This window comes from Pelophylax lessonae (assembly GCF_965119305.1).
Source record: "Pelophylax lessonae genome assembly, chromosome: 13".
Classification (NCBI taxonomy): Eukaryota; Metazoa; Chordata; class Amphibia; order Anura; family Ranidae; genus Pelophylax; species Pelophylax lessonae.
In genome coordinates, this window is record NC_138780.1 from 132,357,282 (window position 1) to 132,378,188 (window position 20,907).

Sequence of the window (20,907 nt, forward strand, 5' to 3'; positions counted from 1 at the left end):
TCAACCCCCTGTTGCAGAAAGACCAATATTCGGCCCACCGAATAACAACGTGGAGAGAACCCAAGGGATTCACACCACGCAATCTAAGACTTCCATGTGCGATGATAAATCTTTCTGGAAGTCACTTTTCTTGCTTTAACTAGAGTAGGAATAACTGAAGCTGACAATCCCTTGTCCTTCAGCACCTGGGTCTCAATAGCCAGGCCGTTAAAGCCAGCGATCGTAAAGCAGGATGGAAGATCGGTCCCTGCGACAGCAGATCCTCCCTAAGAGGAAGTCGCCAAGGAACGTCTGCGACCAGTCTGACCAGGTCGGCGTACCAGGCCCGACTAGGCCAGTCCTGATCTACCAGGATAACTGGGATTCCCTCCACCTCTATCCTGCGAAGAAGCTTCGGCAGTAACTTGAAAGGAGGGAAGGCATACAGTAGCTGATACTGCCCTCACGGGGCGATCAGCATGTCTGCGGTGTCTGCTAGAGGATCGTGGGAGCGAGCCACAAACCTCCGCACTTTCCTGTTGAGCCGAGATGCCAAAAGATCCCATTCGGGGTGCCCCAACAGAGGCACAGTTGGTGGAATACCTCTGGATGAAGAGATCATTCCCCTTGATCCAGAATCTGACGGCTGAGATAATCTGCCTGCCAATTCACCCCCGGAATGAATACCGCAGAGAGAGCTGGAACAATCGTTCCGCCCAACTAAGAATTCTGGCCACTTCTATGGCCGCCAGGACACTCCTGGTGCCCCCTTGACTATTGACATAAGCCACTGCTGTGGCATTGTCCGACTGGATCCGCACCGGGCTGCCCCGGAGCTGCTCGGTCCAATGAATCAGACAAAGTCTAATCGCTCTTAGTTCCAATACATTTATCGGTAACCTGGACTCTTCCAGGGACCAAAGCCCCTGAGCAGATAATTTGCCGAGAATTCCTCCCCACCCGGATAGACTGGCATCCGTGGTGACAATCGTCCAGTATATTGGAAGAAATGACTTTCCCTGGCTGAGCATCTGAGACCGAAGCCACCAGACCAGAGACTCCCTGGTCCGCTCGCTCATTTGGATCCGATTGTCCAGAGATTCTGGATTCCGATTCTATTTGAGAAGAATCTCTCCTTGAAGGATTCGGGTATGGGACTGGGCAAATGGTACTGCTTCGAAGGAAGCCACCATCAAACCCAGGACTCTCATGCAAGTCCGAAGGGAAGGCCAGTTGTCAGATAATAACAACTAAATCGTTGATTGAATCTTCTGGAGTTTCTCCGCCGGGAGAAACACTTTTGCCCTGGATGTGTCTAAAATTAGACCCAGATATTCCAGCCTCCTGGTGGGAACCAGAGAAGACTTCTGCAGGTTCACCAGCCACCCGAACTCTTGCAAAGAGATCATGGTGATCTCTAAGTTTTGTAACAAGATCTGTGGAGACTCCGCACGGAGCAGAAGATCGTCTAGGTAACCTAGAATCGATATGCCTCGTTGATGCAACAGCGCCAACATTGGGGCCAACACCTTTGTGAAGACCCGAGGAGCCGAGGCGAGACCGAAGGGTAACGCTGCAAACTGATAATGGTTCTCTTCTAAAAGAAAAACGCAGGAAACGCTGATGTCCTGCGTAAATGGGAATGTGAAGATAGGCATCCTTGATGTCTATGGATGCTAGAAAATCCCCCTGATGCAGGGAGGCTGCTACTGTGCGAATGGACTCCATCCTGAATTTTTGTATCTTGACAAAAAGATTAAGTGCTCTTAAGTCCAGAATTGGACGCACCTTGCCCTCTTTCCTGGGTATTGTAAACAGGTTTGAATAAAACCCTTGAAAACGCTCTGTCCAAGGAACGTGGACCACCACTCCTTGTTGCAGTAAATCTGTGACTGCTCCTAAGCGATCTAAGCGATCCGGGGATAGTCGGATATTGGAAGGGAAGAATCGCACCGGTGGGAGAGATAGAAATTCGATCTTGTAACCTGACCTTATGACTTCGCGAACCCACTTGTCCGGGATTCTGGAAAGCCATGGATCTGGAAACCGGCGAAGACGTCCCCCCACCCCAGCTATGGGTGGGAGCGCACCTTCAGGCTTTAGTAGTCTTATCTTCAGGTCTGGAAGAGCCGGGCTTTTGCTTGCCCGACCAGCGCCCCTAAAAACCTCCCGAAGGAGTTTTGGAGGGCTTTGCTTTTTCGCCCGTGGGGCGAAAAAACTTCTTATGGGCGGAAAAGGAAGGCCCCCGTCTCTGACGAGGTCCTTTACCCTTAGTACTTTATGGCAAGAAAGTGCTCTTGCCTCCAGTGAGATCCTTGATAATCTCATCTAAGTTGGCCCCAAATAGGCGCTCACCCTGAAAAGGGAGATTAGCCAAAGCTTTCTTGGAACCTTGGTCTGCCGACCAACATCTTAGCCACAGTGTACGCCTGAGAACCACTGCTGAGACTGATGTTCGCCCCAATAATGGAGTGGCGTCTAGCGCAGCGTTGCAGATAAACTGTAACCCTTGTATCATCTGTTCCAACAGATCTGATACCGCCTGAGGGATATCTCTCCCCTCTAAGTCCCGGCGTAACCACTTGGTCCATTCTGTTACAGTTTGTGAAACCAGACCAATAGCAATTACTGGTCTGAAAGCTGACCCAATCAGGGAAAAGATGGCGCGAGACACAGCTTCCACCTTACGATCCACTGGATCCTTAAAGGACGGAGCATCCTCCAATGGGATAACCGTAGCTTTGTTCAATCTGGAAATTGGAGAATCCACCATAGATGGTACTGTCCATTTCTTGAGGAGGGATTCCTCGAACGGATAACGCCTATTAATGCGTTTGGAAATAGTAGGGGCTCGTTTTGGATTACCCCATTCTTCCTTAATTACATTACCGAAACACTTGGGTAAGGGAAAGACTTTCGCCATTTTGGTGCGTTTATTAGTACCAAATGGGATCTCAGTATCAGCTACTTCTGATGGTGTAACCTGTAGTCCTAAGGTTTTCCGGACAGCTACAATTAGTGCCTTTACCAACGCTTCCTCTCGGGCTGTGGTAGATGCTGAAACATCCTCCTCACTGTCTGAAGAGACAGTACCCGAGACACAAACCCCAGATGAGGTACCTGCAACTGCAGGGATAGGCTCAGACTCTGAATCTGAAGTTTCAGATGAAATGGGGGTAGGCGGGGGTCGCTTCCTTGCGCCCTGTCCCTGACAAGCCACTTCCACCTGGGATACAAAAGACTCCAAAACTGCTGACAATGACTCAATAGTAAGTGGGGAACTGGAGGGTCCTGCAGCCACCTCGAGGGGATCAGGTGGAGATACATGTGTGGCAGGATCCATGTTAATCCAGGACACTTTGCCAGTGAAAAATTAAAAAAAATAAAAAATACCTTTTTTTTTTTTTTTTATCTGTAATCCACCAGCGCAATAGCGCCCCTCAGCGTACCTGCTTTGGACCCCCCACAGAGAGAGAGAGAGAGAGACCCCCCAAGGGCTCACCACCTGATGCAGAGAAGTTTCCTATCAAACTGCTGTCAGCGTTGTCCTATGCAGACTGGGAAGTCCTGTACTAGGTTTCCCGGGTAAAAGGAAGTGGCTCCGTCCCCTGTGCACGCCTTCCGGCGTTCCCAGCTACTCCTCGAGGTCGGCTGGGCACATCAAACATGGCCGCCCCCATGCAGGAGACAATAGGCTACGAAAAAATGGCGGCCTGCGTGACCTGCGGGCGGCCTGTGTAGGCAATGCAGACGTGCGGTCTACAACAAAATGGCGGCGGACTGCCGATCTAGCGTGGCTCCTCCAGTGCAGCGGCCTGTGAACGGCTCTGGAATGGCTGATGGCGGCCTGTCGGCCTGCGGGAGCATGGCGATAGCTACAGTCTAAGGTAGGCTATAACCTCCTTTGCTCTGGATGCTTTATATGTTTACTATAGTAAATCGAACCAGGCTTCCTTGGATCAATCTGCTGGAGAAACCAAGGCTGCTGAAGTGTCAGCTCCCAAACCAAGCCTGCTGGAGTGTCAGCTCCTAAACCAAGGTTGCTAGAGTGTCAGCTCCCAAACCAAGGTTGCTTTAGAGTGTTAGCTCCCAAACCAAGCCTGCTGGAGTGTCAGCTCCCAAACCAGATCACACTATCACAGGGGATATGTGAACATGTCATAGGCTAAAGAGGGAACCTTAATGTCAGAAAAGGATCCGACCATACACAGAGGGGCCGTATCCCAAAAACCCCACAGGGGGGAAGGGGGAACATTTACTCACCATACCCGAACTGACGGGCACCTCTCTTCACAGTACCCTCTCCACCGAGGTGGGGGGCTGTCGACCAATACGGACGCCGTGACTCTGCTGGTTTCTGGCGTCCAAGCGAGACATTTAACTCGCAGGGTCAGTCCCCGTTCAATGGGACTCTGACGTGGCCAACCCAGCGCGAAGCTATGGCCTGCGCGCGCTTGTAGGCTGAACCGGGGTGACCACTGGATCTCAACATCCAGCCCGTCGCCCGGCTCCAGCATACTTACTTGAATGTGTCGCGGCCGACCCAGCGCGGAGCTATGGCCTGCGCGCGCTCGTAGGCCGGCTGGGGTGACCACTGGATCTCAACATCCAGCCCGTCGCCCAGATCCGGCATAATTTGCTCGAAGATCTCACAGGAACAACTGGAGACAAAAGCTGCCTAAAAAAAAGAAAACATTTTTCTAAAAAATCTTGCCAGGACCAAAGATCCCAGCAAGGAACTTAGGTCCTTTCTCCTGACTAGACAGAAAAAAACAGATTTCCTGTAGCAGACAGGAAGAGGATATACCCACTGGGACTGCCCCTAAGGTGTGGCCAGAACGTTTTTCTTTCTGCCTAGTCCTACTCCTGTAGAGGGCAGCATAACCCAATTTGATATTAATCAAGAGGACTACGTCTGTCAATGAGCGACAGAGAAAAATGTTTTACTATTCAAAGTTAAAACAACAAGGGCAGAGGATTTAATCGATGGAAAGATAAAAAAAATTACTGAAGAGTCGCTTTAATGAGGAAAAACCTCTCCCGTCAGCAGGTGAGGCAACACACCCAGAGGTAATTGGTCAGAGGGGTAAGAGTCTATCCTACATCATTACTTCTAGAAAATGAGTAGCATAAAAAAATGAACTAAGTAATTTGCACTGAGCCTGTTCTGAAAAAGGCAGATTGCTTGCTCTCAGTCGACTCCCACCAGCAGGATAAACCATATTGTCCAAAACCGTAATGTTTTGGTTCCGTTTTTCTCCTCTTTCAGTTCATAGCCAATTTTGGTATGTCCTTTTCATCTTGTATTTTTACCTTTGTATATATGTATATGTACTGCCTGCCCAGGGATATAAAAGCTAAAAATTCAAACTCCTATTCTATAATCCACCAACCTCTCCTAACAGGATGGTGCATTAGGTTATCTGTGTCTGACGTAATTTCCGACCGGTGAAGCGCACGCTGCGGGAGCAGCGAACCACCGTGCTGTGGTCTATTGGATTTTACCTTAGCTACGATTGTAAGTAGGTTTCTTCGATGAATTAAAGCTTTTTAAAAGAACGTACTTCACTATGGATGGCCTTTTTATTCCTATGAGGTGACTCGGAATTACAAAAGGAGCAACACACAGGATCTCTCCCTCACTAGTGTGGATTCCAGGCTAAGAAAAAAAGATGATTACAATACAGGATGTATATTGAAAGCTCATATACCAACGAATTGTGGTAAGTAGATAACCACAGGGGGAGCACCCCAGTTCGTGTGAAGCACGAAGCACATTTTTTGCACCTGATGGACACTGATATATGGACTAATAGTCATTATTTATGAATGGACTTTTTTATTGCAATATTTATTAATTGTTTTTGCACAAATATTAGCTTATTTTGCACAATTTATTCATATGGTTGCACAAAGTTATAAGTTTATTTTGCAACATTTGCACATTTGCACAACTTTGGCGTATTTTGCACAAGTTATACTCTTAGGCTCCATGTACACAGGACGCTGGAAACGGCCGTTTAGGAGCAGTTGGGCGTTTTTTTTAGAAGCCCCTGAACCCATCTACATTTTATATCTTATCTGTCCATGTACACCAGGTCGTTTGCGGTCATTTGCGGGCAGTTGCGTTCAGGGACTTTTTTTAGAACGCAATTATTTGCGTTCGAACGTGTGTTTCCCGGCGTTTCAAACGCAAATTTAAAGGGGAATAATGTTTTTGACCTCTAGGAACGGTTCTAAGCGCAAACGCCCGCTAAACGCGAGTACAAACGTGACCGAACGGACGTTTCAAACGTCCTAAAAATTGAAGCATTCAAAGGGACTTTTAACAACGTCCCGTGTACATGGACCCTTAATTGCACATTTATTTGCACAACTTTGGCGTATTTTGCACAAGTTATACTCTTAGGCTCCATGTACACAGGACGCTGGAAACGGCCGTTTAGGAGCAGTTGGGCGTTTTTTTTAGAAGCCCCTGAACCCATCTACATTTTATATCTTATCTGTCCATGTACACCAGGTCGTTTGCGGTCATTTGCGGGCAGTTGCGTTCAGGGACTTTTTTTAGAACGCAATTATTTGCGTTCGAACGTGTGTTTCCCGGCGTTTCAAACGCAAATTTAAAGGGGAATAATGTTTTTGACCTCTAGGAACGGTTCTAAGCGCAAACGCCCGCTAAACGCGGGTACAAACGTGACCGAACGGACGTTTCAAACGTCCTAAAAATTCAAGCATTCAAAGGGACTTTTAACAACGTCCCGTGTACATGGACCCTTAATTGCACAGAGATATTAGTTCATTGAGAGCAGCGCTGCAATATTCGGTTTCTACTCACTTTAAAGGCACCAGCACTTTAACTTGCAGCAAGCAGCCACTGATTATTTTGTAAACATTTAAATCTCACATATATACTTACCATAAGCGCGAGGATATACCGTTACACATTAGGTTATCTGTGTCTGTATGCTCCATAAAAGCCCATTGTTAAATTTGTAATAAATTGCTGTGTGTGGCTACTGTTCCATCTCTAAGCTACTAGATCTACCAGACTCAGATCTGTGGGTGTGTGTGTGTGGTCATCTAGCAAATCAGTCAGTTGACAAACCACAAGTGGTGACAAGCTACTCCACTTTGTGGGTGTGCGTCAGTAGGAAAAGTGGGAACGCAAAAATTCTAACTCACAGGATAGCTTAATGAATCCTTTGAACCATAACAACCACTGATATTTGGTAAGCGGTAAGAGAAAATGAAAAATTGTTTTAAGAGTCTTGTGCATATAACTTGGAAGGTGTCTGTGAATGTGTCAATGACTGGTCAGGTTCTGTACCATTACTGACCTTTACCTACTACAAATGCTTATATGCAGAGAACAATATCTGAAACCAACAAAAAGAAGCTCGAACACAGAACATTTAGGATAGAAAATGGAGCTTTACTTGGGACATATAAGTCAGTACATGTGTTTCTTTCATGACATTGGCTGCTGTCCTTATTCAGTATCATCTCAGTATAACTGGGTGCATGCAGTGTTACCTGATAATCGGGTTTGGTGAAGTAATCCAAACCGCTGATGTGCTCTAGAAACACATAAAACTCTGGGGGAAGGTGCTTCAACATAAGGCGATGCTCATAGCGTTCTTTTATGGAGCCTACTTGTTCCTGTGAAAACAAATTATGTAGTTAGGGTATACGAGGACACACAAATAACACATATTGCATTACAAATGTTACCCACCTAGCTCAAAAAAAAAAAAAAAAAACCTCAGAAAGTGAAAAAAATAATAATTTTGCTGTACTTCTATGGATCACAGAAGTGCAGTTTGTTCTGCCCCCCTGTGACCCGTTTTCAGCAGACAGTGAGATGAAGCCGGCGTTGGCTGTCACAGGCCTGGTCCAGGCTGGGGAAAGATCGCAAATATATGGTCGGGATCCACTCAGATATCTGGACTGGCACCCGGCTTAGCAAGCCGCTGGGAGCCTGAGCCAGATTTTCCTGCCCCCTCCACAGCCAGAGCAGAGAAGAGAGCTGGTGACTGACAGTCCCCAGGTCTTTGCTCACGGAACACTGAGAATCGAGCAATCAGCGATGTTTGATCGCTTGGTTCTCAGTCTTAGAGCCAGCCAGGGACAGATGCAGCATTGGACCGAGTCCACCTAGGTAAGTGGGAATAAAAAAAAAAAAAACCTTCTCTTTTAACCACTTTAAAGTGTGTGTCCATTTTTCCTTTTGGATAAGGTCGAGGAATGACTAGAAGATTAACGGTTTTCTGGGACTCTGGGCATTGGAGAGATCTCTTTACTTATGATAATGGAGACAATGGCCAGACTACAAGTGCGGAATTTTTTTTTTTTGTAACCTTGTCATATGACACATAATAAACCTAAGTACCCCCATACTAAGCTCCTGAGCACCCCAAGACCCTACACACCCTAGAATGCTCAAATACTGTGTGTACATCCAGCTCAGCAAACAAATGGAGCAAACCAGCATTTTTATTACTGTACAAAATACCAATAGGATGACCTACACCAGGGGTCTTAAAACTATGGCCCTCCAGTTGTTCAGGAACTACAATTCCCATCATGCCCAGTCATGTCTGTGAATGTCAGAGTTTTACAATGCCTCATGGGATGTGTAGTTCCGCAACAGCTGGAGGGCCGTAGTTTGAGGATCCCTGACCTACACACTTTTTGTAAACCTACACCAAACTGTCAAACCAACCATTCACCAAGCATAAGCCATGCTTTTGGTGTACCACTATATTACCCTATTGAGTTTATGTGTGCTGGCAGACAGAGCAGGATAAAGCAGCACTATGATCATGGAGAAGAAAAAAACAAAAAGAACCGAAAAGGCCAACTAAGAGCAGAAGCTGATTTATTCTACAGCACCTCATAGGGTTGTCTTAGCAGTCACCCAAGTGGTTTCTTACAGTGTCAGGGTACAGGGATAGTGAAACTTTGTTTAGTTTGTGTATTGGGAGAGCTGCAGTTTTTTTTGTTTTAGGTTATATTGAGGATTGTATATTTCCTTTGCCGGCAGCCATTTTTTTTTTATGGTGTAGCGCTGAGCTTTTTATTTTTTTCTTCATTTTTACAGTGATTGTGAGCCCTTGTAGAATGCTTACTCGGGGTTCCCCAGGGAGCGGAGTCTAAGCCCCAGCCTCCATCCTCACCAGGGCCTCTAGTGGTGGGGATGAACTTGCAGCAAGCTGGAACCAGGTTGCGGCCCCTCTGTACACCCAGCTAAAGATGCAGAGACCACTCATGTGTGCAGAGGACAAACGGCAAGAGACAGAAGGAAATCCAGGAAACAAGCCAAGGTCAGGGCGGGTGGCAGGCAAGCACAAATGGTAGATGAAGGTGGGGTCAGTACACGGAAGGTCAGACACTGAATAATAGTAGGCAAACAGGAGCTCAGAGAACTAGGCAGTTGCTCAGGCAATGCAGGCTGCACTGAGCATGCCTTTTATAAGGAAGAAAACTGGGAGGCAGGCTAGGAAGGGATAGAAGGGAAAGAAACTTTAAACCCACAGAAAAGCGTGAGCACAGAAGCCAAACACCACACGTGAATGGAATCACAGATCTAGGAGAAGCACTGCAGCAAGGAGGTAAGAATTACAAAGGCAGGAAACTGCAGGCTAAATTGTGACACACAATAAATGTAGTAACAAAGGTGGTAGTGTAGTAACACTTGTGCAGTGTTAAAAAAAAAAAAAAAAAAAAAAAAAAAAACAATCCATTACCACCAAAAATGCCATAGGCTATTGTTAGAAGACAAATCATGAAGCAACGTGTAAAGGTACCCTTGGGCAGTTATAAAGCAAAATGCTCATGTACAAGGCCACAGTAAAAAAGCTGAATTACTATGGTTCTCAAGAGTACATATATGTATCGGGACAGTAAACTGAACCTGCAACGGTAAAAAATACAGGAAAAATATCACAGATTCTTAGCAAGCCTTATCCCATGAATGGATATCCTTTAAACCCCAGTCTTTCCATACTGGGAACTTTGACTATTTTACCAGTGGAGTAACTATAGTATTCTAATAATAGTAATAATAGTAATTCTAGTATTTATTTCTAGAAACCATTTTTTAGAAAAAGAGATATGTTGACAATAAGCAAAGATCAATAAAGTGCAGTAGTTCAACATCTATATGTAAATATAAATGCAAGTACTTTTACATAACCTTTAAATAAATGTGGAAATCAAGCACCGTTACCTTATCTTTAATTTTCCTCCAGGGAAGCTGACCAACCACAAACTCAACCAGCATGTAGAAAAGGGACCACAGATCGTCATGTCGACCCATCTCCTACATTGACAGAACGTAAGTGAAGAATAAATGGAGCCATTTGCTTTTGGACATAAATTCAAGCAACTTTATAATGATTGCTATAATTCTGAAAAGAAAAAAATCAAACATCTGTACAATGCAACATGAGATAATGAAATACTGCATCAGTACAGACACAGCTCATATAACACAATAGTAAATTGTTTTATGGTGAGGAAGTATATGTCTAAAGCCATAACAAATAAAAATGGATTTTTGTAAAATCTTACCGTAAAATCCTTTTCTCTTAGCTCATCGACAGACGTAGTCCTCGGTGATACACCACCTTCGGGTTATGTTACCTCCGCAGGAGCAGGACTAGACAGGAAATTAAAAAGCTCTGGCCACACCCCAGGGGCAGTCCCAGAGGGCATATCCTCCCTCTCTCTGCCTCAGCAAATCAGTTATGTGAAAAAGCAGTGCTTAGAGAATTTAACCCAACCCAACTCCAAAACAGAGGGGCGGGGACTACGTCTGTCGATGAGCTAAGAGAAAAGGATTTTACGGTAAGATTTTACAAAAATCCATTTTTCTCTAGCGCTCATCGACAGACGTAGTCCTCGGTGATACACCACCTTCGGGACGTCCCAGAGCAGTATCACAACTGAGGGGTGGGAAAATGGAAATCAAATCCCAATCTAGAAGGCCCAACCGGTGCCAACTAGAAGTTTACAATGCTCATCCTTAATGATGAGACTCAACAAAACATTTTTCAAACAGAAAAAAACCCTCGAGGTAGACCACCGGTCTCCTCAAATTGCGGCCTGCAAAACCTTGCGGCCAAATGAGGCATCCGCCGATGCCGTCACATCAATTTTATAGAATTTAGTAAAGGTATGTACCGACGACCAAGTGGCCGCCTTACATACCTGGACCACTGACGCCTGATGGCGAAAGGCCCAGGAAGTACTGAGCGCTCGAGTGGAGTGCGCCCTAACAGGGAACGGAGGACTCTGACCCTTAATAGAATAAGCCTGTACCACCGTTTGTCTAATCCATTTGGCAATGGTCGCGGCAGATGCAGGCAAACCCTTTCTGGGGCCATCCGTGATCACAAAAAGTGAATCCGTCTTACGGAATGATTCCGTAGCTTTCAGGTATACCCTGATTGCCCGAACCACATCCAAGGAATGCAACGCATGTTCCCGATGATGCTTGGGCTGAGGACACAAGGAAGGTAGTACAATATCTTCATTCAGATGAAAATCTGAAACCACCTTAGGAAGAAAAGATGGCTTAGGATTAGGTACTACCTTATCCCTATGAATCACTAGGTATGGGGACTGGCATGATAATGCAGCCAGTTCTGACACCCTGCGAGCAGAAGTAATAGCCACCAAGAAGGCCACCTTCTGGGATAAAGTAAGCAAGGGAATCTCCCTGATGTTTTCAAAGGGAGGTTTCTGTAGAACCGACAAAACCAAATTAAGATCCCAGGGCGGTAAGGGCGCGCGGACTGGAGGAGCCAGGTGCCGCACCCCCTGGATGAAATTCCGCACCAAGGATTTGGTAGCTAAAGGTTTCTGAAAGAAGATTGCTAATGCTGAAACTTGACCCTTGATGGTGCTCAAGGCTAGCTTCTGCTCAACCCCTTGTTGCAAAAAGGCCAATATTCGAGACACCGAATAGGTACGTGGAGGAAATCCTAAAGATTCGCACCACGCAATGTAAGTCTTCCATGTGTGATAATAGACTTTGCTGGAAGTCGCTTTCCTTGCTTTAATAAGGGTAGGAATGACTGAAGTAGACAAACCTCTGTCCTTCAGTACTTGGGTCTCAATGGCCAGGCCATTAAAACCAGCGACTGTAAAGCACGAAGGTAAATAGGTCCTAGAGACTACAGACACTCCTTGAGACGAAGTTCCCACGGAACGTCTGCGACTAACATGTCCAAGTCGGCCAGGCCGGCTTGAAGAGGCCAGCCTAGAATTTCTAGGACCACTGGCGCTGATAGGATCTGAACCAGGCGTCCCTAGAGCTATCTGGCCCCGACCATCCGAGAAAGTCTGGTCGTTTTCTGTTCCCACACATTTATCAGATACCTGATAGTTATCAGGAAAGGTGATCTTTTCTGGTTGAACCTCAGGGACCGAAGTCACCCGACTAGAGGCTACTTGGCCTATCTGGTCAATCAGATCCGATTCCTGTAAGGTATCGGGACTAATCTTAGGAAAAGGTAAAGGAAAAGATCTATACAGGGAACGGTAACTACCGCTTCCTGTACTTAAATGTTGGAAGGGAAGAATCGCACCGGTAGTAGTGGTAGATGCTCGATCTAATGTCCTGAATACCGGTGAAAACGTCCCCCCACCCTGAAATCGGGTGGGGGCGCACCTTCAGGCTGTGTACTCCTTTACTTCGGGTTTGGCTGGGTTGGTCCTCTGCTTGTCCGACCATCCCTTCTTGAACCCTCCTGGAGGAGTCTTGCCTTTCCCGGGAGTACCAGCCGGGCGCCCTTTATGGGCGGTAAAGAAAGGTCCTCGCTTTTTGCGAGGTCCCTTAACTTTTGCAGCCTGTGGCAAAAAAGTACTCTTGCCCCCGGTGGCATCCTTAATGATTTCATCTAGGTTGGCTCCAAATAGACGATTCCCCTGAAAAGGGAGATTGGTCAAAGTCTTTTTGGAACCTAGGTCAGCTGACCAGCATTTTAACCACAGCACACGTCTGAGGATCACTGCTAACTTAGATGCATGCCCTAACAAGGGAGTAGTGTCCAAGGCTGCGTCACAGATAAACCGTAGCCCTTGTATGATCTGTTCTATCAAATCAGATGTCTCCTGGGGAATATCTTTTCCCCTAAGATCTTGGCGTACCATTTTCGCCCATTCCGTAAGTGTCTGGGAAACTAGACCAATAACAATTACTGGTCTAAATGCTGACCCTATCAGAGAAAAGATAGTGCGGGACTCCGCTTCTATCTTTCGATCCACCGGATCCTTAAAGGACGAAGTGTCCTCCACTGGAATAACCGTGGCTTTATTCAGCCTGGAAATAGGCGGATCCACGACTGGTGGTACCGTCCATTTCTTAATGATGGATTCCTCAAACGGATAGCGTCTAGCAATACGCTAGGAAATAGTAAAGGTACGTTTAGAATGCTCCCATTCTCCTTTAATCTGATTACCAAAACATTTAGGTACAGGAAAGGCCTTCGCCGTCTTGATGGGCTTATTAGTCCCAAAAGGCCTTTCTGTTTCAGTTGCCTCTGCCGGTAAAGCCTCAAGTTTTAAGGTTTCTTGCACTGCCACAACTAGTGCGTCCACCAATGCTTCTTCCTGAATTATAGCAGGAGAAGAAGCGTCCTCCTCACTGTCTGAGGGGGCTTTACCTGGGATAACAGCCCTTGCAGAGGAACCTGCAACTGCAGTGACCATCTCTGAATCAGAGTCAGAGGTGTCAGATAGTATAGGGGTAGGCGGGGGTCGCTTCCTTGACCCCCGTCCCTGACAGGCCGCCTCCACCCGAGCCACCATAGACTCCAAAATTGCTGTAAATGACTCTATACTCTGTGCACCGGCGGGTCCCGAGGCCCCCTCGAGGGAAACAGGTGGGGGAATATGTGTGGCAGGGTCCATAATAACTCCAGTTACTTCCTGGATGATATAATACAAAAGTAAAGAAAAAACTTTTTTTTTTTTTTTTTTTGACCCTCAGTGCCACAAAAAAACCCCTTAGTGTTACCTGCTAGGGATCCCTATCGATCGAGAGAGAGAGAGATAGACCCCCAGGCTCACCACTTGATGTTCAGAGTTAAACTGCAACAGCTTACAGCGCTGTCTTAGACAAACAGGAAGTCTTTTGGCTGGCTGCCCAGGAAGAAGGGAGGCGGCTCCGCCCCTCTGCACGCCTTCCGGCGCCTCCCCCAAGCTCCACGAGGTGTAGAATCACCTCAAACATGGCCGCCCCCATGCTGGAGACACGAGGCTACGCCAAAATGGCGGCTCGTGCGATCCAGCAAAAAAAATGGCGGCGGCCTGTGCTGACTAGCGGTGTGCTGCAGGCACACAACACTCTCTCTGCATGGGGATATGGCGTGGTTGGCGGTACCGGCCCTGGCGGACCGCATGGCCGTTCGGGAGGCCTGCTAATAGCTGGAGATCTGATTTGGAAGGCAGTCTACATGTCCATGGCTTCTGACTGGTAGGTAGCTTATACTTAACCCATAAGATTCCCAGAATGCCACAGATTACATCTTTAAAACATGTATACAATAGATTGTTAGCTCCCAAACCAAGCCTCCTGGCTTTTTGCACACATAAAATCACACTCAAAGTAGGAGGATTTGTGACATGTTATAGGATAGAAAGAACTCTTTCTTACCATACAGAGAGGGGCCCGCGTTCACCACAAAACCCGTCAGGGAAAAAGGGGGAACATACTACTCACCATACCGGAACCAGGCGGGCACCAACTCCTGACAGTACCCCTCTCCACCGGAGCGGGAGGGCTGTCGACCGATACGGACGCCGTGACTCATGGTCTTTGGCGTTTCAGCGAGACGTTTAACTCGCGGGTTCAGTCCTTTTAATGGGACTTTGTCGCGGCCGACCCAGCGCGGAGCTATGGCCTGCACGCGCTCGTAGGCTGAACTGGGGTGACCACCGGATCTCGACATCCAGCCCGTCGCCCAGTTCAGCTTTCTTGCTTGAAGATCTCACAGGAACACTGGAGAAAAAAAGCTGTCTAAAAATCCTTTTAGAAAAAAATTCTTGCCAGGACCTAAGATCCCAGCAAGGTATCTAGGTCCTTACTCCTAACTAGACAGAAAATAACTGATTTGCTGAGGCAGAGAGAGGGAGGATATGCCCTCTGGGACTGCCCCTGGGGTGTGGCCAGAGCTTTTTAATTTCCTGTCTAGTCCTGCTCCTGCGGAGGTAACATAACCCGAAGGTGGTGTATTACCGAGGACTACGTCTGTCGATGAGCGCTAGAGAAATATAGTATTTGTTTTGTCAAGAAATTTGGTTATATGCAGTGGGTATAGAAAAGAATCCCCCCCCTTTAAAATAATCACATTTTGTTGCGTTGCAGCCTGAAATGAAGACAGACACGGTTTTCGTATTATCCAGCTGTATTTACTCTACTGTATAACATCCCAGTGAAAGATATACCACTAAAATGTTATAAAAAATGTAAAAAAAAAAAATTCAAAAACAGAACCACTGAGTTGGAAAAAGCATCACCCCCATGTGTCAGTATCTTGTTGAACCATCTTTTTGTGTCAGTTCCAGCCTTTCGTCTGTTGGGATGTCTCTACTAACTTTGCACATCTAGACTTTGCAATATGTGTCCCCTCTTTGCAGAACTGCTCAAGTTCAGTTAAATGTGATGGTGACAGTTTGTGGACTGCAGTCTTAAAATCATTCCACAAATTGTCAATGGAGTTTAACCACTTCCATATTGCCCACAACAGTTTTACATTGGTACTTTGACGTTAAATACCGGTGTTATGGCAACAGATAGCTGCCATAACCCTGGTATTTTCTTACAGGGAAGCGGTCCTCTTTCATACAAAAGTGAACCCAGCAGCGAATTTGTGAGGTTTTTTTTGACCCCAGATCTCACATTATAGAGGACCTGTCCTGCTTATGTCTATTATAAGGAATATTTACATTCCTTGTAATAGGAATAAATTTTTTTTTTAAAGGGACAGAGCAGAAGCAAACACATATGCAAGTCACGCCCGCATATGTAAACTGTGTTCAAACCACACTCCTCTAACTCTAAACTGGTAACCTGTAGACATTTTTAAAGCGTCGCCTTTGGAGATTTTAAAGTACCAATGTTTGTCGCCATTCCACGAGCGTGCGCAATTCTGAAGCATGACATGTTGGGTATCTATTTACTCAGTGTAACATTATCTCTCTCATTATAGAAAAAAAAACTGGGCTAACTTTACGGTTTTCTTATTTTTTTAATGAAAAAAGTGTATTTTTTACCAAAAAATTGCATTTATAAGACCGCTGTGCAAATACAGTGTGACAAAGTGTTGCAATGATCTCCATTTTATTCTCTAGGGTCTCTTTTCTTAAAAACAACAAACATAATATACTTACCTGCTCTGTTGAAGTGGATTTGCACAGAGCAGTCCAGATCCTCCTCTCTCAGGTTCCTCTTTGATACTCCTGGCCCCTGGCTCCTATCGAGTATTAGGGGGTGCTGGGGTGGCTGCTACACACAGCAGGTTTTTTTATCGTAATGCATAAAGATAAAAAAACCTTCTAACTTTACATCTCCTTTAAATCTGGGCTCTGACTAGGCAATGCAAGGACATTCACCTTTTTCTCCTTCAACCACTGTGTGGTCATTTTGCTGTGTGCTTTGGGTTATCGTAATATTGAAAGGTAAACCTTCTTCCGTTTGACAACTTTCTGGCAGAGGGCAGCAGATTGTCCTCAAGAATGTGATGGTATTTTGCCCCATCCATTTTTCCTCCTGTCCTGACAAGTGCTCCAATCCCTGCTGCAGAGAAACACCCCCAAAACAGGATATTACCACCTCAATGCTTTACTGTAGGGAACAGTGTTGTTTGGATGGTGAGCTGTATTGGATTTCCGCCAGACATCTCGTTTGGAGGCCAAATCACTCCATTTTAGTCTCATCTGACCAGAACATCTTTTTCCATGTGGCCTCAGAATCCTCAAGGTACATTTTGGCAAAGCTCAGTTGTGAATGAATGTGGCCTTTCTTGTGGAGTGGCTTTTTTTTCTTGCAAGCCTCCCATACAAGCCACATTTGTGGAGAATTTGTGATATTGTTGTCACATGCACACAATGACCACTCTTTGCCATATATTCCTGCAACCGCTTCAGAGTTCAGAGTTGCTGGAGGCCTCTTAGTAGCCTCTCTGACCAGTTCCCTCCTGGCTTTTTTATACAATTTGGAGCGATGTCCTGATCCAGGGAGGGTCTGTGTTGTGTCAAATACCTTCCACTTCTTAATAGACATCACTATGCTTCTAGGCATTGATAAAGCCTTTGATATTTTTTTGTATCCATCTGCTGACTTGTGCCTGTCCACAATTTTATCCTGGAGATCCCAGTGAAAGTGACTTGCTACCCATAGTTGATTGTTTGCTTCAGTTGCACTACAAGGGACTGAAATTCTCCAAGAAAGCTTTTTTCACGCTGAGCTAATGAAAATGACAACAGCTGATCACAGTTGAAAGTCAATCACCTTTGTGTGCCAGCGAGAAGATGATTAGCTACACCTGATTGAGTTTACAAGTTATTTTTAGGAGGGGGGGGGGGGGGTGATCCTTTTTCCAACTCAGTGATTGGGTTTATTTTTTTGACATGTTGGTGTTATATCATTCACTTGGAGGTTATAAGTTACGCAGCATGTAAATACAGCTGGATAAAACAAAAACTGTGTCTCTCTCAATTTCAGACTGCAAAGCAACAAAATGTGATTATTTTAAAGGGGTGTGATCCTTTCTATACCCACTGTATATATATTGTCAAACTCACTGAATTGTGTTTCAGGAGTCTAATCAAATGGTTTGAATGTCACCTAACCGGTAAAACGCCCAATGATTTATCATGCAGGTCTACTTTGCATGATAGAGAGATAGATAGATAGATAGATAGATAGATAGAGAGATAGAGAGATAGAGAGATAGATAGATAGATAGATAGATAGATAGATAGATAGATAGATAGATAGATAGATAGATAGATAGATAGATAGATAGATAGATAGATAGATAGATAGATAGATAGATAGATAGATAGATAGATAGATAGATAGATAGATAGATAGATAGATAGATAATTTTTTTTTTAATCAGTGCAAAAAAAAATAAAAAATTAAACCACTTACCCGATTCCTGTGTGCATTGACAGAAGCATACCTAACTGTCCCGCGGAACCCAGCTACAGTCCGAGGCTACGAGAGAAAAAATAATTTATTTTTTAAAAACCGATACATCACATTAAGCACTCATATTCAGAGAATAAATATTCTATGTTCAAGTAAGTATCTGAGTCAAGCAGTAGAGCTCATGCACCCCGGAACGTTTTTACAGCTGCTGTTAGGAGCATCTTAAGTTTTTTTCCATCCATGCACACAAACTTTCAGAGGCGTTTGGAAGCATAAGCGTTTAGGGGCAGTAGAAAGAAAAACGAGAAAATAGGGCTGGCTGAGGTGACATGGAGACTTGAGGCAAGACCGACATCCCTGATAGGCAAGAAAAAGGAGGAATGACCCCCCCCCCCCCCCCCCCCGGTGGGAATTTTAAGGTCTTAAAATTTTAGTATTAAAGTTTTACACTATTTAGGTGAAAGACGTGTATGATAAATATATTTTTATATAATAAAATACATTTTTTATCATACACATATACTAAAAACCTATATAGTGTAAAACTCAAATACTAAAATTTTAAGACCTTAAAAGTCCCACCAGGGGGGGGGGGTCATTCCTCCTTTTTGTAGAAAAAAAACAACAGCATGTGTTTCCAGGAGCAGAGGCTTTTGAGCTGTAAAATGCAAAATGCTGCTAAACACTAACTAGCTACAAGTTGCATTTGCCATTTTTACATTATAGAAAGCTGAAAAACGCCCATTAACGACTTTCAAAAACGCGGCTAACAGCACGTTTTTAACGCTGCTTTTTCCTAGCAGTAGCGCTGGCTTTTTTTAAACATCATGTGTGCATGAGGCCTTACTAAAGGAGTGTCTGCAAAAAAGCTGTAACATTATCACATTACTGTCCACAAATAATGTAAAGAAGTGTACACATAAACAATAAAAAGATTTACACATTAGTACACATAATACGCTTTACATATTAGTACACATAATACGCTCAAACTGTTCACTCTGTCGCACTGATCTTTGTTTTACAGTATATAAAATCAACAAATACATAAGATTTTATGGTGCTTTGCTTAGGTTTTAAATGGTTATTTCATCTTTTACCAAAAAACTTCCTATGCAGGTGTGGCATCAGCAAGTGCGTTGTTGCTAAGACATTCCCAGAATCAAAGATTTGAGCTCCCATACTCCCACATGTGTTGTCCACTCACTACCTCCTTCGCCAAGCGCACAGCTACTGTGACAAGGGAGGGAAAGTGCATGCATGGGGGTTTGAATTGGCTGGGAGTGTCTTAGTAATGTTCTAGCAACAAGGCAACATGGGGCAATGCTAAATTTGAGTTTTTTCAGTCAGGCTTCAGGAAGTAAAATGTAAATGGCCTACACCTACAGCAAAGGGCATTATTTAGCTGTAGCCAAAGTTTGTATAGTTTGGACAGTTTGATAATATCTACAGCAGAGGCCCTAAAGAATAAAATTATGGGTATTGCAATTGTCACACGATATTTGTGTAGCGGTTTCTCAAATGCAATTTTTTTTAAAAAAGTTGGGATTTTTGACTTACTGTAAAATCTATTTCTCTGATGTTCATTGACGGACACAGCACCTGATTCTTCGCAACCATTGGGTTTTCCTGCCCCCTACAGGAGTAGGACACTAGGCAAGAAAAAACTTGACTATTTATATATGGCCAGTCCCAGGGGGTATACACCTACTCTCAGCTAAAGGGCACTCAGTTTATTTACAAGCACTGTCAGAAGAAAGCCAACTCCACAAAGGGGTGGGTGCTGTGTCTGTCAGAGAAATAAATTTTACAGTAAGCCAAAAATCCCATCTTCTCTTTCGTTCACTGGCGGACACAGCTCCTGATTCTTAACCATTGGGATATCTCAAAGCAGTGTTAAACATGAGGGGTGGCAAAAAAGCAGAAAACAAAATTCCCAAGGCTAACCATAGCCAACCAGGTAACATGGAGCTCAACCATAAACAACTGGAGCTCACCTGAAAAACACAATACACCCTCAAAAAGGACCAGGTCCTCTAAACAGCAGCAAGCAAAACCTTGCAGCTAAAAGAAGCATCCGCAGATGCCAACACATCCACTTTATGAACATTTTTTAAAAGTGTGCACCAACGACCAAGTGCCCACTTTGCAAACCTGCGTCACTGGCACTTGATGACGGAAATCCCAGGAGACACTAAGCACCTTAGTAGAGTGCTCCTTGACAGGGAAAGGAGGAACCTGACCCCTATGCAATAGGCCTGAACCACCGTCTGTCTGATCAATCTGGAAATGGTCACATAAGAAGCGGACAACCCTTTGTGCGGTCAGTACGTAAACACAAATAGAGAGTCTGATTTCATAAAAGACTCCGTAGCTTCCAGGTACACCCTAATTGCCTGGACCACATCCAAGGCAATTTCCTTTGGATGTTTGTCATTTGAATGAAGACATTGTGTTGCCTTCCCTGTATCCCAAGCTAGTCAGAGACCCCCTTAGAAAAGAATGACGGACAGGGGCGAAGCACCACCTTATCCTTGTGAATCACCAAAAAAGGTGGACAGGATAACGCCACCAGTTCCGACACCCTGGTGATACCCACCAAAGAAAAGGCCACCTTCCGGGACAACGCAAGCAGGGAAACCTCCCGAATATTTTCAATATTTACTTCAGTAGAGCTGAAAAGCATCACATTAAGATCCCAGGGTGGCAATGGAGCCCGCACTGAAGGAACCAAATATCGGACACCCTGAAGAAAAGTACGCACC

General features: G+C 45.1%; 1 protein-coding gene across 2 annotated transcripts in view; it reads right to left on the reverse strand.

Annotated features, from left to right (window-relative positions):
• TTBK2 (tau tubulin kinase 2) overlaps positions 1-20,907 on the reverse strand; it is a 252,244-nt gene that overhangs the window by 37,865 nt on the left and 193,472 nt on the right. For both annotated transcript variants that reach the window (XM_082275498.1, XM_082275497.1), the window contains exons 7-9: positions 18,143-18,208; positions 10,208-10,300; positions 7,513-7,638 (exon numbers count right to left, since the gene is read on the reverse strand). In XM_082275498.1, the coding sequence (XP_082131624.1) occupies positions 7,513-7,638; positions 10,208-10,300; positions 18,143-18,208 (285 nt within the window). The remainder of the gene's footprint in view (positions 1-7,512; positions 7,639-10,207; positions 10,301-18,142; positions 18,209-20,907) is intronic.